Raw genomic sequence first — 17,782 nt, 5'->3', positions numbered from 1 at the left:
TGTAGTTAACTTAACACTGTTAAATTGCAGTTGAAAGAGTTGTTACTAGATCTTGCTGATTGGTTATTATGAATTAAAATTATTGATAAAATCTTGTATAAGGTGATCATCTTCTAATGTTTAATTTTTGGGGGATTAACACAATGCTATTTTACAGATGGCAGAAGATCTTTGTGATTCCAGTATGGAATAAAATAGCAAATTATTGGAATAAGGCATTCCTAACAATAATCGTTCTACTGATTGTTTTGTTTCTTGGTAAGTAGTAAATCTTTCTTCTTGTGTGTTGAAAATTGCTTAGAGGGTACACAGGGTCCATGGGCAATAGGTAAACAGGAAGAGTACAAACTTAACATGACTAGAAACATTTTTGATATTCTTTAAATTTCAGTTCAAACACTTTTTTGGAGGTGGTACATTTAAACTTTTGTGTGCAGACTTAGTAACACATACAATAGTACAGTATTGTGATGATGCAGGAGAACAAATGGAACTTCAGCCAGACCGCTTGTTGCCATGCCATCAGAAATTACAAGCCAAGTATGATTAAGATACATAAGTCATTGGATGGTAGATTTCCAAGGAACGCTTAAGTGCTGGTAGGAAGATGCTTCAGTAGGTGGCATTCTTTCTCTGGACTAAAAGAAAAGGAGTACTTGTGGCACCTTAGAGACTAACAAATTTATTTGAGCATAAGCTTTCGTGAGCTACAGCTCACTTCATCGGATGCATTCAATGGATGCATCCGATGAAGTGAGCTGTAGCTCACGAAAGCTTATGCTCAAATAAATTTGTTAGTCTCTAAGGTGCCACAAGTAAGTACTCCTTTTCTTTTTGCAGATACAGACTAACACGGCTGCTACTCTGAAACCTTTCTCTGGACTGACATTGAAATAATGTCCCAGAACGATGGGGGAAAGGCAGTGTTCTGTTGGAGGTGCTTTTTCTCAGACTAGGCATAAAACTGAGATGCTGGCCACAGCTGGTTTTGAGGGGGGAAAGATTGTTGGAACCTTAGAATAGCATCAAAGTTTAGTGAAATTTGAGCTTGGGCAATAACATTCTGCCTGGCTAAATTCATTGTACTTCTGTCACAAATTACTCTGCGGGGTTTCTGTGTGCTGATGAACATCTACTGTCTTTGGTGATGGAAGTGATTCTTTTGCATGAGAAGGAGAGAAGATAAGTTAGTAAAATGCTTTGAGGTGAAAAATGTTATGTAATTCTAAATGACTTTAAACAAAGTGAAACTGACTAGATTTACTGTCTAGGATGAATGAAAGAAATGCAAGAAGTAAACTTCAAAAAGAAAACTAGACTGGAAAATGTTTTTTAATAAACTAACTTGTAGTAATGCAAGTACAGACATCTAAAATATAAATAATATTTAAGTGCCTATTCTAGAAGACCTCCAGAAACCTTAACTAGATATTGTGGAGAATGTCAATACAATAGAAAAGTGGTGGATTTTTATTTTCCTCCCTGAGCTCCAACTGGAAAGATTGTGAGTAAAGTTTGGTCAAACTTTTTGTTAAGGAAAAGCAGATTTGAGCTGAAATTAAATATGGGGTATCCTTGTGAAACCGTAATACAGCTGTCTTAAGGCAAGGCCTGAACATTCCCATGGCATAAAAGGATGGAAATTGGTTTGATCTTTTCAGTTTGAATACATTCAATATAAAGTTTAACTCCAGAACTTCTTACAAGTTATGTGCATGTAGAAAAAGAAGATTATTATAATGGTAGCTTGTATGTAGTGACGTGCAGATGCTTTGCTGTAAAGTGAAATGCAGCAGCAGATTAATAACACACAGTGTTGATACTTCAGAGTTTTAGGACAGGAAGTGAAAGGTACCTTTACCTTGGAAGTGATATGTTTGGTAACCAGAATTTGATACTTGAAATCTGTCTGGGAAACTAGGATTAATACCTTACTCTTTAAAAAAGTGGGTTTTATGATGACCCCAAGTTTTGTCTCCAAAAGATGGCGAATCCAGCAGCAAATCATCACATAACACGATGATGAGGGAATTGGTTCAATAATGCATTGGAGGGAAGAATGTGACTTGCTGAATTGCCAGCATCATCCCCTACACTGTCTATGTGCTCCCGGGAGGTCTCCCATTCCAATATTAATTTAGCCCAACCTGGCTTAATGCTTATGTACACTTGAGATGCCACATCAGCAAAGCTGCAATGATTTACTGTAGACAGTACCTCTGATGATGGGAGGGGTTCTCCCATTGGTATCAGTAATCCACCACCCCTAGAGGCAGTAGTAGGTCCACGGAAGAAGTCCTCCTCAACCTAGCACTGTCTACAAGGGGACTTAGGTCACCTTAACTAAATCACTCAGTGGTGTATATTTTTCACACCCCTGAGTGACGGAGCTGGATTGATCTAATTTTCTAGTATAGACCAGCTCTTAGTTTCAGATGCTGCTGATTGCAGCCAAGGCTGTTGGCCACTTACGTTTCATAGGAAAAGATGGTAAATTAACATACTTCGCCCACACTGTATTTAGACACTATTTACAATAGTACAACTCATCTGAAAGGATTTTTTGTATACATTAGTGAATGTGAATGAATTTCATTATGTTTGATTGGGCTCCAGTAAATACTTTTTTCATAGTTACAGTGTAAAGGAAATATAAACATTGCTTCTGTCTGATCAAATCTTAATTTGAACCATATATGCAACATCTACTTAGCAAGAGAAATCCTTAGGGAATGGGAGGGAGGTCCGTTTTTGCTTTTCTCACTGCTCGCTAAGCAACTGGAATCTGGTCTGGGTTGGCAGTATCAGAAGTCATTACCATCTGATGTGACTCTGCTAGTGTTTGTGGAATGATTTTTTGCCTTGGTCCAGTTCCTAATGGGCAGGTACAAAAGATACCATCATAGCTGGTACTATTGTATCTAGTCAGAGGACCGTGATCTAGCATGGTGACTGAACTACCTAATCACTCCACAATGATTCCTTCCGGTGGGTCAGGCACATTTCAAGGGCCGTTGAAGTTGGTACTGCCACTAAAGGGATTTTGCCTGTTCTGTGGACTGAAGAGACTGCATATATTTCTAGAGCTCTGTCTTATACAGTAGCCTAATACACTGAGCCACAAACACACATTAAAAAACAAGACAAAACAATTTTTGTTTTCATTTTCAGATGCTATTAGAGAAGTGAAGAAATACTCAACTGCACATGGGACCGAAAAGGCTGCAAATATCAACCCCAATGCCTATGATCATATTCAGATGAAACTTTTTAGGTCACAAAGAAACCTTTACATCTCTGGATTCTCTCTGTTTCTCTGGCTGTAAGTGTAAAATTTACAATTCCAATTTGTGGACAGTGTCTCTCGTACAATAAATACTGTACAAAGCAGTAACAAGAAGATCAGAAAGCTGGATGGACAGATTTATAAGAAAAGACTGAAAGAGCTAAATAGGGATGGCTTGGCTAAGATAGTATAAATGCTAAAGGTGAAAAGGAATTACTGAATGTAATATACACAGATATAACTAGAAAAGGAAAATTTGGGGTGACCATCAGGAGAAACATCTCAGTCAAGCAGTTATTTGGCAGCAGGTATTTCCATGGGGAAGTTGTAGGAGCTCAATCTTGAGACTTTAAATCTAGACTAGATAGGATAATAGAAAATGTATTTTAGGGAACAGACTTGGACTTGCAGTACGATGGGACTAGATAGTCTAGTTCTTTTTAATCTCTGACTTCTATAACTGTTGATTTCCTTCTTGGAATTTGTCAGTTATGAGTATTTTTTTTTAACTGCAGATTTGCAGTAAATAAGTTACAGCACCATTAAAATAATTCTAGTAGTCAGCATGTTGGTATTGAGAACCTAGGCTCAAGTCTAACTTGACTATTTCACTGAAGCTCAGCAAGAGCTTGGATCCTTAGGAGCAATATTCCCAGCCTCCAAGGCAGACTGCATATGCTTGGCTATTGAGCACTTTCTGAGAGATGGCTAACCACTATATCCTTTTCAGCAGGTTTAAGTGGTTATGCAGCTAATAACACAGATCAATGTAAATTTCTGAGTGAATGTTTGTGTTAACAATTGTAGCTAGCCCATTTATGTTAAGGAAAGATGGGCAGAGCCTACCTAGAATTAAAGATCCACCCACTAAATCAAGGGAGGGGGCCACGGGACCAAGGATCAACTAATTCCATGGAACAAATAATGAAAAGAACAGAAGTGCCTGTCCTTGATTTAAAACAAAGGCAACAGATGGGGACATTGAGTAGTGAATCCTAGTCAGTGCCCACTACTCAATTAAAGCAGTCAAAGGAGTTGGCATATGCCACCGAGAGGAACTCTGCCCAAATACCTGAGACACATAGGTACCAAAAGTAGGCATCACAGTTACAGAGAACCTCTTTGTCAAGCTGCTTCTTCCTGGACTGATGTATGGCTCTTGGCCAGTGCCGGTAGGAAGTTGACTGAAAGGTCCTGTTACATCATCAGGTCATAGACAGGGAGTTAATAAAGGAAAAGATGTGGAGAAAGGTGCAGCCAGAATCTCAGCAAGAGGTTGTGGAGGAGCCAGAAGAGAGGCTGCAACCTGGTCTGCGGAAATAGGCATGCTCTAGGGTCTCGCGGGGGACAAATACTGCGTTCCATGAACTGTGCCCGCAGAATGCCTGTGCTCACTGCTCCATGGAGGAGCCCCCAGATTATGTCCTCAGTGGACCATGGAACCAAGGTGGAATGAAAGCTGGTGCACTGGGAACCTCACCCTCTGCAGGGGGTAAAAGGTCTGACCACTTTGTATCAGGGTGAGACATGCTAGTGAGGAAGTGGATGGTGTGAAGGAAGCATAAGGTGTTCTTGAGTTACTGTTCAGAGGTGGATTGCCTGGATATCGTTCAGCCTACTCAAGTGGGGCATGGAGGTGAGGGAGAGGCCCAATTTCTGAGGTCTGAACAGTCCTGGGATAGCGATGGGCATGGAGAACCTTCTCACAGCACCCATTTGAGATAAGCAAGAGAGGCAGGGAGCAAAGCAGCCTTCACCTCTGGAACCTCGTGGGGACACAGCACGTTGACAGCCTCATGCACTGGACAAGCAGTATTGGATCCACCAGTCCCACCGACCACAGTCCAGGAAGTCTCAGATTCTGATGACATTAGTCAGGCTGGTCCTCCAGCGCACCAGGGGAACCATATTCACTTATGAATGAAGTTGAGAGTTGTGCAGCAGGGGCTTGAGGAAGATGCCTCTCCCCATCTCCACAGCGGCCACAATGCACTTCTTTGCAGAGCTTCCAAGTCCTGAGAAGGTCGTGGTAAAAATAACAGTACCTCAGAGAGATCTTGGGTTAGAGACCCTCCCCCAAGCTGGTTATGAAAGCTTCCACAGTTGTTGCGAAGTTGATAGCTCTACAGACTGAAATGTTTTCTTTCAATTGAAAACTCTTATTTTAACCTATAGAACACAAGTCACAATAGCACAATCTCATTACCTCGTCTTGCTTCTACCCTGCCCTGGAGGGACCACATCTAAGGATGAAAGGATGGTTAATTGTTCATGATTCCTTGGCTTCTGTGCTAGGACTATCAACAAGGGGCTCAACTTAATTTTTTGGGCCCAACTTGGTTTTTTACATTAATTTATTTCAACTCATGAAGCTCTGTAGGTGCCTGTTTCGTGATTTGGGGGCCCATTATCTCATTTTTATATACACAATAGTAAACATGATAGAATATAATCTTATCTCTGCCACTTGAATATGAATGGGATGTATAGTAAAGTGAGTGCGATACAACAAACTCATTCAACTAAACCTGTCCATCTCAAAAAGTAAGAGGAAGTGGGAAAAGATGAACTCTACTGCATGCCTAAGTGTATGTCTACGCTACAAACTTTAAGTTGACATCCAGCTGCCACAATAATTAAGTCAGAAGTGCATTTCCACACCAAACTAAGTGGACCGTGTCCCACTAGCAATGCTTGTGTTGATGCTGATAGCAGTATACTATGGGAGCTATCCCACAGTGCAGCTCGCCATAGGGCTTTGGGAAGGGCTTTCAATGCCTCATGGAACCAAAACATTTTCACGGGGGAACTGGGACCCTGGCTTCAGCGTCCCATGGTGCATCCTCCTCCCCCGCATCTCAACTGCAACTGATAACATTTCATGCCTTTTTTCAAAACACTGACATAGCTGCGTGTGCGCCATCTCCTGAGAAGCCTGGATTGCGCTCAGCAGTGACTATTGTGAGCATTACAAACACCACGCGCCTTATCTTGCAGTATTTCTAGAGCGAGGAGAGGAGCCGCTGTATGGAACATGGCAGTGTCCTTCAAGCAGCCATGCTGGAAGCCATAGAACGAAACAATTCCCGATTGCTGCTGGCAGTCGTACAGCAGCTGAACACAATGGAGCGTCGTTTCTGACCCAGAAACAAGCGCTGACTGGTGGGATCACTTTGTTATGTAGTTATGGGATGACTATCAGTGGCTGCAGAACTTTGTATGTGCAAGGCCGCTTTCCAGGAGCTGCGTGCGGAGCTCCCGACAGCCCTGCAGCACAGCAACACTAAAATGAGATGTGCTCTGACAATCACTGTGTGGAAGCTTGCAATGCCAGACTTCTACTGGTCAGTGGGGAATCAATTTTGTTTTGGTAAATCCACGGTGGGGACTGTTGTGATCTAAATATTCAGGGCCATTAATTGCATGTTTTGTTGAGGGTAGTGAGTCCCTTGGCAATATGCAGGACATATTGGATGGTTTTGCTGCAGTGGGGTTCCCTAGCTGCAGTAGGGCAATAGGAATATGCATGCCATCTAGCTTGGCACCAGACAACCTTGCCAAAGAGTACATAAACAGAAAAGGGTACTTTTCTCCCCATTCCTGCTGAAGCCCTGAGCCCCGGCAGGCATGCCCCTCGGGGCTGAAGCCCTGAGCAGGCACCTACTGTGAGGCTGAAAGCCCAAGACACCCCTCCCTATCTGACAGAAGCCAGAGGCGACGCGTGGAGAGGGGCGCATGGAGTCACGTGCCCCCCCAGATTTTTGCCAGGGTTTGCTGGCCCCGCTTGGTCACCTGGTGCCACCAGGCCCCCTACCTGCATGGCAGCTGCTGGAGCTGGCAAACTGGGAGCTGCATCTGTGGGCAGAAGCAGCAGCAAATAGCAGGGAACTGCACGGAGAGCTGTTGTTTGTTGTCTCTCCCCACAGAGCTAAAGCAGCAACCCCTCCCGACAGCTCCCAGAAAAAAGCATAATGTGGGAATCACGTGCACTATTGTTTGCAGTCCGAGCAATTGAAATGAAAACTGCCACCATCTCCCCTAGGTGACCTTAGCTGGTATCACCCTCCTGAGGGTAGCAGAGGCAGCAAGGGAACAGACGCTGCAATGATGCCAGCAGAAGTAATATTGGAGTGGTGTGGGAAAGTGTCCTACTGTGGTGGAAGAAATAAGCCCCCCCCGAAACCTTCTGCAACAGATTGCAGAGTACCTCCATGAAACTTTCCTGGAGATCTCTATGGAAGATTCCCGGGCCATCCCTCTGCACATAAACAGTTTTATCCATGGGGCTCCCTCTGCCTAGCTGGTGCAGCCACTGGGAAGCAGATAGCCACTGTTCCTCATCATTTAAAAAACAAATAAACAGAGTATAAGAACATGTGACCCCAAAATATTAGTTGGAGTTGCATACTCACCAGAGATGCCTTCCCCGGCATCAAACTTGACCACGATGCTGTTCTGTGACTGGCTGGATCGTTCCTGGGTTTCAAACAGCTCCTGGCTTTCTGGGAGAATGGATCCCCTGCTCACTTGTTTCCCATTCTCCCCTTCCTCATCCTAGTCCAAGACCACCTCAGTGTTGCCTGTGGCAGCCTGGGACTCCGATTCCTCAGAGGTATCCAGGCTGCTATTGGGGTCGTTGCTGGGAATTGCATGTAGGTTATTTTAGAAGTGGCGTGTCTGCGCTGCAAAACCAGAATGACATTTTCTCTCTTTTCTTCTGGTATGCCTGCTGAAGCTCTTTTTAATTTTCACGCAGAACTGCTGCATGTCCCTAGTGTAGCCCTTGTCCCCAATGCCACACGCAATCTTTTCATAGGTGTCTACATTTCTACGGCTGGATCGGAGCTGTGCCTGTACAGACTCTTCTTCACACAGACCAATAAGATCCACCACCTCCTGTGTACTCCAGACTGGAGCACGTTTGGGACGTTGAATCACCATGATCCACTTGGCTGGTGAGCTCTCCACGCTGAACAGACAGGAAATGGGAATTCAAAAGTTCTTGGTGCTTTAACAGGAGAGGTGCTGTTTCCTGTGTACCTAGTTGTTGAGCAACAAAGTTGAAAACGTTCACCAGAGCAGTCACAGTGGAGTATTGTGGGATACCTCATGGACGCCAGTAAAGTCGACGTAAACAACACTGTCTACGCTGCCTCTTCGTCGACGTAACAACATTGATTTAAGCACTATACCTCCTGCAGAGATGGGAGTAGTTAAGTCAATGTAGCAGGCAAGTTACATAAGCAGAATGGATCTGGTAGTGTAGACACAAACTTTTTGATCGATATAAGCTGCCTTCAGCCAACCTAACTGTGTAGTGTAGACCAGGCGTAAAAGATTAACAGGTCCGTTAACGCTTCTCCCCAGAACAAGGATGAGGCAACCACTTGGATTTGTGAATCCAGGCAGCCATCTTACAAAGTAATTTTTGCTCACTGCTGCCTTCAGCTTTAACAGAACCAGTAACATATTGCCGAAAGGCTCTGGTAATGTAAGGAGGGAAAGCTGCATCAAAATGAAGTGGAAGTTTGTGGGTGTTCAAAATAAAGAGGATCTTTGAGAACCTGAATTATACCACTTACACTCAAGTGTTCTTTTGAAGCATTGGTAGGGAGGTGAAATTGGTGTGTGTTCCTTGTCAGAATTATGGGGAGCTGTCATATTTGGATATCTTGGAAGTAATTATCACTTTAAAATGAAAAACTCTCAGACTTTGTCACACTTTTGTCAACGTGTGTTTTTGTATTTTATTATTTGTGTTAATACAAAACAAATGTTTTAGATCCAAAATCATCAATAGAATACATGGGACGTAATATGCAAAAATTACAAATACATTTTAAAATTAAATTGAAAAGTGCTTTTACCCTTGCCTCCTACAAGGGTTCTTATACCATGCTTATTACCATAATATCTTAGCACCTGAATCTTGAGTTCAGGGTTCTATGTTTCTTCTATAACATTAAATAACAGTACAAGCATCTTCAACCTTGTAAGCAGTGGAGGTCCCTGCCCCACTTTTTAAATATGTGTAATGTTATCCTTTGGAACAGTTGACATTCAGAACTGGAATTCAGGTCCTGAAAGGTTTTTCACTTTTCAAGTCCTAATTTTAATTATTTGTCAACATTAAGCTTATGCATGTGTCCTATTAATTTAAGATCCTGAACAGTCTCTTAAATTTATTTATAGAAGCATTTTGTTCACTTTTACATCTAAAATAAATCTTAACTGAAAGCAAAGAATCCTATTAGGAAAGTAATGATGCCTAAATTCTCACTGTGTTTCTTCCTCAGTGTATTGAGACGTACTGTCACCCTTATTACTCAGCTGGCAAAAGAGATGGGAATTCAGGTAGCTATGGAAATTCAAGTAGCAAATACTAATGAAGCTGCCAGAAAATACATGGAGGAGAATGAAAAATTGCAACAGGTATCTTAATTACCTTTTTAATTATCTTTTTTTAAAAGGAAATAATTACAGCAAAAACTGTATGAGCTGTAAGACCCATAGGGTATGTCTACACTGCAGATACCCATGGCTGGCCCATGCCAACTGACTCATGCTCGTGGGGCTCAGCCTAAGGGGTTACAGTCCTAAAGCCCAGACTCCAGCCTGAGCCCTAAAGTCTACACTGCAGTTAAATAGCCCCTTTGGGCTCCTCTCAGTTGTGGAGCTGCTTTCTGGGTGGGTTGACCAAACATGAAAACCATTCTTCTGCATGGTTCAGCCCACTAACTACCCATCATTTGTATGGCTCCGTGCTATGATGCCAAAATGTTAACAAGGGTTCTTTGTCTCAAAAACTTTCCATCTCAGTCAGTGATGCATTCCCTGGGTAAGTGCTCTCTTCTTAGTCTTCATAGGCTTGTGTAGCGTTTCAGAGCATGTTTACCCATACCCTGGCTGTTAGATACCAGCAGGAGGGGATGAGCTGCATAGGTTTCAAGATTTCCACTCAGTTTATGGCAGTTGTTTGACCCTACCACTGTGGTTACCTCCTCATGCTTCTAGAACAGTGGTCCCCAAATTGTGGGACATGCCCCTCCAGGGGGACACGGACAAATGTTCGTGGGCGAGGGTGGGGCACATGGTGGGGCCCGGGCCAGCCCCCACAGGGGTCAGGAAAAGAGAACCATGCTTTCAGCCCCACTCTGCCCCCAGGCGCAGTTCCACCCCTAGACCATCTCTGCCCTCATTCCCTCTCTGTCCCCAGGCCAGCTCCATCTCAAGCCCCAGCTCCTACCCCATCTCCAGTTCTGCCCCCAGCTCTGCCTTCAGCCCAAGTTCTGCTGCTGAGGAAGCCTTAGCTGTGCTGTAATGGAAGGGAGCATGGATGGATTCCCTTACTGGTAAGGGGGGGTAGAACTGTAAGAGTTTGCGCACCACTGTTCTAGAACAACGTGCAAGAGGGGGATATGCTGGAACTATGAGTTTCATCCCCTATGATTTTAATTTAAAAAAAAAACCAACTAATTACTGTGATACTATTGGATATCACAGGTTCAACTGAATTGGAATGCATGGAAGACCTCCAAGGAACAATTAAAGGCTATAGGAAATGGTGTAGGTGATTCAGGAGATGGCATTATTTCCTGTCAGTATTGAGCTAGGTAGAGGGACTATTATGTTGATGGAAGTGCCATGTTTCACAAAAATAGAGAAATGAGATCCTGACCACTTGTGATCATGAAAGGAGTATTTGGATCTTTACTGGTAGCAGAACCTCTACTCTTAATCTGGCCAAATTCCAGTTTAGACAGTTATATTCTCTCTACTTAAATTTCTTCTGCAGTTGAATTTTACTAAATTTGTATGGGTTTTTTTACTGGTTTTTTTTTTTTTGGTGTTTTTTTTTAAACTCCTTAATGCATTGTGGTGTCACATTAAATGTATATATCATCCCAGAGGTGGTTATATTTTAGTAGTGGCTGATGTGATTGATATCTCTAGTTCGCATGTCTTTCTGCACTGGATTTTTGAAACACACATTTATATAGCACTCTTCTTAAAAGCTGTTGTTCACTCATAAGAACAGCCATACTGGGTCAGACCAAAGGTCCATCTAGCCCAGTATCCTGTCTTCCAGCAGTGGCCAGTGCCAGGTGCCCCAGATGGAAGGAACAGAACAGGTAATCATCAAGTGATCCATCCTCTGTTGCCCATTTCCAGTTTCTGGCAAACAGAGGCTAGGGACACCATCCCTGCCCATCCTGGCTAATAGCCATTGATGGACCTATCCTCTATGAACTTATCTAGTTCTTTTTTTAAACCCTGTTATAGTCTTGACCTTCACAACATCCTCTGGCAAGGAGTTCCACAGGTTGACTGCATTGTGTGAAAAAATACTTCCTTTTGTTTGTTTTTAAATCTGCTACCTGTTTATTATTTTCATTTGGTGACCCCAAATGAACCCCTACTTCTTGTGTTATGAGGAGTAAATAATACTTCCTTATTTACTTTCTCCACACCAGTCATGATTTTATAGTCCTTTATCATATCACCCCTTACTTGTCTCTTTTCTAAGCTGAAAAGTCTGAGTCTTATTAATCTCTCTTTAATGGCAGCCATTCCATACTCCTAATCATTTTTTGATGCCCTTTTCTGAATCTTTTCCAATTCAGTCATTTTTTTTTGAGATGGGGCAACCACATCTGTGACCACATCTGCATGCCGTATTCAAGATGTGGGCGTACCATGGATTTATATAGAGGCAATATGATATTTTCTATCTTCCTTTCTTAATAATTCCCTACATTGTGTTAACTTTTTTGACTGCCGCTGCACATTGAGTGGACGTTTTTAGAGAACTATCCACAATGACTCCAAGATCTCTCTTGAGTGGTAAGAGCTAATTTAGACCACATCATTTTATATGTATAGTTGGGATTATGTTTTCCGATGTGCATTACTTTACATTTATCAACATTGAATTTCATCTGCCAATTTGTTGTTCAGTATTGTGAGATCCTTTTGTAGCTCTTCGCGGTCTGCTTTGGACTTAACTATCTTGAGTAGTTTTGTATCATCTGCAAATTTTATCCCCTCACTCTTTACTCCTTTTTCCAGATCATTTATGAGTATGTGGAATAGGACTGGTCCCAGTACAGACCCCTGGGGGACTCCACTGCTTACCACTCTCCATTCTGAAAACTGACCATTTGTTCCGACCCTTTGTTTTCTATCTTTTAACCAATTACCAATCCATGAGCAGACCTTCCCTCTTACCCCATGAAAACTTACTTTGCTTAAGAGTCTTTGGTGAGGGACCTTGTCAAAGGCGTTCTGAAAATCTAAATACATTATATCCACTGGATCCCCTTTGTCCATATGCTTGTTGACCCCCTCAAAAAATTCTAGTAGATTGAGGCATGATTTCCCTTTACAAAAACCATGTTGACTCTTCCCCAACAAATTCTGTTCATCTATGTGTCTGACAATTTTGTTCTTTACTATAGTCTCAACCACTTTGCCCGGTCCTGAAGTCCGGCTTACCGGCCTGTAATTGCCGGGATCGTATCTGAAGCAATTAGATTACATCCACAGTTAGTAGTTCTGCAATTTCACATAAGAATTCCTTCAAAACTCTTGGGTGAATACCATCTGGTCCTGGTGACTTATTACTGTTTCATTTATCAGTTTGTTCCAAAACCTCCTCTAATGACACCTCAATCTGGGACAGTTCCTCAGATTTGTCACCTAAAAAGAATGGCTCATGTTTGGGAATCTCCCTTACCTCCTCAGCCGTGAAGACCAACTGAAAGGATTAATTTAGTTTCTCCGCAGTGGCCTTATCAACTTCCAGGGTTGCCCAACACTTTGCTTGAATAAGCTCATGTAATAGCATGAATTGATTTAAATCAAAGGATTTAAATAACCGATTTTAATAATGATTTAAATAATCAATTTTAATAGTGTGTTGCTCATTTTAATCATACTTTTAAGTTATTTCCTAACAAAGTTGATTCTCATTGGTTGGTAACCATTAAAACATGTTGATGTGCAACTAAAGATAGCCTTTACACTAAATTTGATGTTTCTTTTTGCTAACAATACACTTATTTAAGCAATTATATCGCTTAATTTATATTTAGATTAATGATTTATGCATTTATTTTTTACTAGATGAATTTTTATTTGTGATTTGTGTTGAGCTCTATTTGGATGGAAGTTCAAAGTTGATTAAAATGCACAAAAACAGAATTTAATTATTAAATCTACCTTTAAATATGCTGGATACGCTATTTTTATGTATCAAAACATGGTTTGCCTTTCAAACTAATTTATTAAACAAAGGAAATACCTGTAGTTAGTAAATTGAACTGATTAATTCTGGTCACCATGTCTTTCAGAGTTTTAGAACTTGTAAATCTCATCCTCTCACACTTTGTTTTCATTCATAGATTGGACGACAAAAAGAAGTTTCATGCTTTTTCAGCTCCCAGTTAGTTCCTAACTCTGAATGAACTAGTCATTGAACTGAACTAGTTCAATAAACTGAAATGAGGAAAATGGTCTTTCTGCACTTGCAGAAGAGGCCACTGCTATCAAAAGCTGGCTTAGCGCTTCAGCAAGCTGTGATTCCAAGTTGCTTAGCCTGTGACTTCCACCAGTTCAGTAGTTTGACTTTCTTTAAAGCTTGGCAGCAAATACAGATTGCTTAATTGTATTTTTTAGTATTTAAATTATTTTAATTCATTAAGTTTAGGCCTTCACATAGATTAATTTCAAATTTCATTGTAAATATATTCATTTTTTAAAAAGAGATCTGTTTTCAATTTAAATAAAAATCCAGTTTAAACTAAAACTGATTTTTATTTTTTCTTAATTTTTTTAATCCACCATGTCATATAATCACTTACACAAACATCTAGTATTATGTTAGATATTGGCATGGTAGCTACTTTCATTATGGCTGTTACCTGGGGATTAGCTAATTTGTTTATACACTTCTCAAAAAATATTGTTTTAGGAAAAGTAGAAACAAAAGGTTTAAAATTTGCCATTTGAAGTAATCCTCTGGCTGGTTCAATACGCAGTATTGTTAAGGAAGGAAAATTAATTTCATCAGTATTGTGTAACATAAGGAATTTTGCCTGGCACTAACTAGTTGGATCTTTGTAGGAAAAAGTTAAGCAAGAAGTCAAAAATACAAATTTTGGCAGTTTTGTTTCACAACTGAGATTCTGTTCAATAAAACACATTATCAAAATAAAGTTATCTAGAGGTGTGTTCAAGTGTACCTTCAGTGTAAGTAGGCGATAACAGCTTTTGGAGCCAGGAACCATAACTGTTTTTGGTAACTCTTACATATGTGAACAAACTTTAAGATCAGTGTGTACTAGAAAGGATACACAGATTTACTGGTAATTCGGGTCGGTGTCTTATAAGGAAATAAGGTCAGTAGTGTGGATTGTAGGCAAGTCCTTTTGTGTAGTCCGTGATTGTGTGTTCATGGAATTTGGCATGTTGCCAAACTGCCACAGAATCCCCTGTTTTGGCTGGGATATCTGCCATTTTGCTCTAGCCAGATGCCTGATATCTTGCATTTTCTGTCCTGCTGGGTTGTGGCTGCAGCTTCATCTTTCTGTGCTGCTTTCACTACAAAGGGGACTGTGTTACATAAGAAGCACATTCTCCCCTCTTGCGAATAACCGAGTCAGAAAGCAGAGTAGCTCTCCTGGCTCTCAGGATCTTCCTTGCGTATCTGTGGAGGTGTGTGTGTGTGTGTCCTGAGGGGAGAACTGTGGCAGCCAAGGGCCACGCTGGTGGGTTGCAGGTGCCAGGCAGAGCTCCATCCCGCTTGGGATGCAAAGTGTACTGACTACTCCAACATTTTATTTGGTAGCTCCTCTTTCACCCGTCTTGGATGATTTCCCAAGATTTTTATCAAGGGCCTTTGCTCTTTCTCCTGAATAGTCTGAGCAATCTCATTTGATCTCATGAGTTCAGCTCTTTTTCCTATGTACTTGACTCTTGTATTTACCTCTTTACTTTTGAATGATCTCCTCCACCCTCTGTCGCTCAGCACAAGAAAATGTGTTGCTCCTTTTCTTCACCTAGAAGCTTGCCTCTTCTCCTGCTCTCCTTAAATGGGACGGTTCACGTTCATAAGTTTGATGTGGGAGGTCAGATGAGCAGAGGATTGAATTTCTTTGAAGGGAGAATACTGGGGAGGGAGGAGTACGCGCATGGGAAAGGAAGTTGCAGGAGAAATGAGGAAAAAGTCACAAGAAACAGTGACTAATCCTGGATATTTTATCATTTGGTAATTAAGGCACAACTGTTTAATTGCTTGAAATGAAAAGATTCATAATAGCAAGTACAGTAGGTACATAACTTTTATTTAGTGCCTAATACGGCTTTTGGGGGGACTTCCAGGTGCTTAGCATTTCTGGAAATCAGATAAAACTGTATTTAAGTACCTAAACATCTTATAAATATAAAAGGTTAAGTGATGACTTGATCACAAAATACAAATATTACAAGGGGAAGAGATTTCTGATAATAGATAATTATTTTATCTGTCAGATAAATGTTTGGAAGCTGCCCCTGGACAAATTCAGAGTAGAAATAAGGTACGATTTAACAGTGAAGGTAGCTAACCATTTGGAGAAGATGTGGTAGATTCTCTATCATTTGCGGTCTTTAAATCAAGACTGGATATCCTTTTTTTTTTTTTTTTTTTTTTCCAAAGAGATGCTATAGTTTAAACACATATATGGGTTTGATGCTGAAATTATTAGGTGAAGTTCTTTGGCCTATGTTATGCAGGAGGTTATAATAGACAATCCTAACGGTCCTTTTCAACCTTAAATGTTACCAATATATTTATGGATGCATCTGTTTGGGGTGGGGTTTTTTCCCCCCCAGAGGTGCTAATCTTTTCTTGCTTCTTTTTGACATCAGTGTGAATTGAAGACATCCAGCACAATATAGGATCAGGGCCAATGTTGTTTGGTCATTTGTATTAATATCTAGCAGTAATTTAAACTAATACGAACTATATCCACAATTTTTTTTTGATAGGCGTTGAATGAAAAAGGGAAGTGTGAAAATGAACAGGCACTAGAAGAAGACAATAAAAAACTGAGGCAAGAAACTGAAAAACTGAAAGCGGAATTAAAGAAAACTTTGAATGGTAACTTTTTTTTTTAATTGCTTTCTTTTTAATGAGAATGACTTGGCGTTCTATGCCTCAAAGCTTAGCAGTTTGGTCCTTAAATTCAATAGTCTAAGAAATGTCCTAGCAAAAATATCAGATTCATCATATTTATATGTTCAAGTAATTTTGATTTTATTTCCTTTTTTAAAAAAAAAAAAAAAAAAAAAATTAAGCTCACTTGGTCAAATAATCCCTGGTGTAGGTCAGGTGAACTCCACTTACTTAAATGGAATTTTGAGACCTTTGTAAGCAGGTGCTTTTGGGCCAGTATTTTAGGTAAAGTCAATGTCACTTTGTCTTACAGTAAACATGTGTTATGCAAAGTTGTACACTGTAAACAATTATAATGTAACTAAGGCACTAGAATTATAACCTTGAGCTGTTTGAATTCAGTGGGGTAGGTCTTGATATCAGTTTTATACTGTATAAGAATGCACTTTACAGGTACCAAGATGACCTTTCACATCTTGTAATACATAACTAGGCTGGAAAATTGTGATTTTTACTTTTTTAAAATTTTGGTGGATAGTATTGATAATTTTAAAGCATTTTTCTGTTATCAATTTAAATTTTCACTTGTCCTATGTTGGATGGTGAAAACATAGGGCTGTAACGCCAGGTACCAGTGCATTAGTCTAGTGTTGTTTTTTCATTCAGGTTAACCACTGGAGTGGGACATGGTCCATGACTAGTGTAAATGGGCCCCCGAGGAGGTAGTACCGCAGGGCATCACAGGCTCATTTCACTGTTAGTGCTTCTTTCTCTATTACCGTGTAGTTATTCTCATGGGGGAATAATTTCCAGCTAAAATATAAGACCAGGTGGTCTTCTCTGTCGATTTCTTGGGAAAGGACAGCCCCGAGCCCTACCTCCAAGGCCTCCGTGTGGAGGATGAAGTCACAGTCGAAGTCCAGGCTATATAGGACTGGCTCCTGGCAGAGGCACTCCTTGAGTGTCCGGAAGATGTCTTTGCATTCTTGGGTCCACGGCACGTGCCGGGGGCTGTCCTTAGTCAAAAGTCCCATCATGGGGGCTGCAATGGAAGTGAACTGGAGAATGACTCGCCGATAGTAGCTGGCGAGCCCCAGGAATTGTCGCACTTGGTGTTTCATGGCGGGCAGGCCGCCAGTGCTTGAACCTTCCCCACGCTGAGTTTCATCCGTTCTCTCCCTATGGCGTATCCAAGATACGTTGCCTCTTGCTATCCAATGCTACATTTTTTGGATTGGCCGTTAGTGCCGCCTTTCGCAGGGGTCTCAGGACCGCAGTTACCCATTCCAGGTGGTCCTCTCACTGGTGGCTGTAGACTACGACATCATCCAAATACGCTG

General features: G+C 41.2%; 1 protein-coding gene across 2 annotated transcripts in view; it reads left to right on the top strand.

Moving 5' to 3' along the window:
• Window positions 1–17,782, top strand: part of BCAP29 (B cell receptor associated protein 29) — a 54,043-nt gene that overhangs the window by 12,108 nt on the left and 24,153 nt on the right. For both annotated transcript variants that reach the window (XM_037889137.2, XM_043551598.1), the window contains 4 exons: window positions 158–258; window positions 3,172–3,322; window positions 9,583–9,718; window positions 16,316–16,427. In XM_037889137.2, the coding sequence (XP_037745065.2) occupies window positions 158–258; window positions 3,172–3,322; window positions 9,583–9,718; window positions 16,316–16,427 (500 nt within the window). The remainder of the gene's footprint in view (window positions 1–157; window positions 259–3,171; window positions 3,323–9,582; window positions 9,719–16,315; window positions 16,428–17,782) is intronic.

The sequence above is a fragment of the Chelonia mydas genome, chromosome 1 (assembly GCF_015237465.2).
Source record: "Chelonia mydas isolate rCheMyd1 chromosome 1, rCheMyd1.pri.v2, whole genome shotgun sequence".
Taxonomy (NCBI): domain Eukaryota; kingdom Metazoa; phylum Chordata; order Testudines; family Cheloniidae; genus Chelonia; species Chelonia mydas.
The sequence above is the reverse complement of the archived record's forward strand: the minus strand, read 5'-3'. Positions and strand labels throughout refer to the sequence as shown.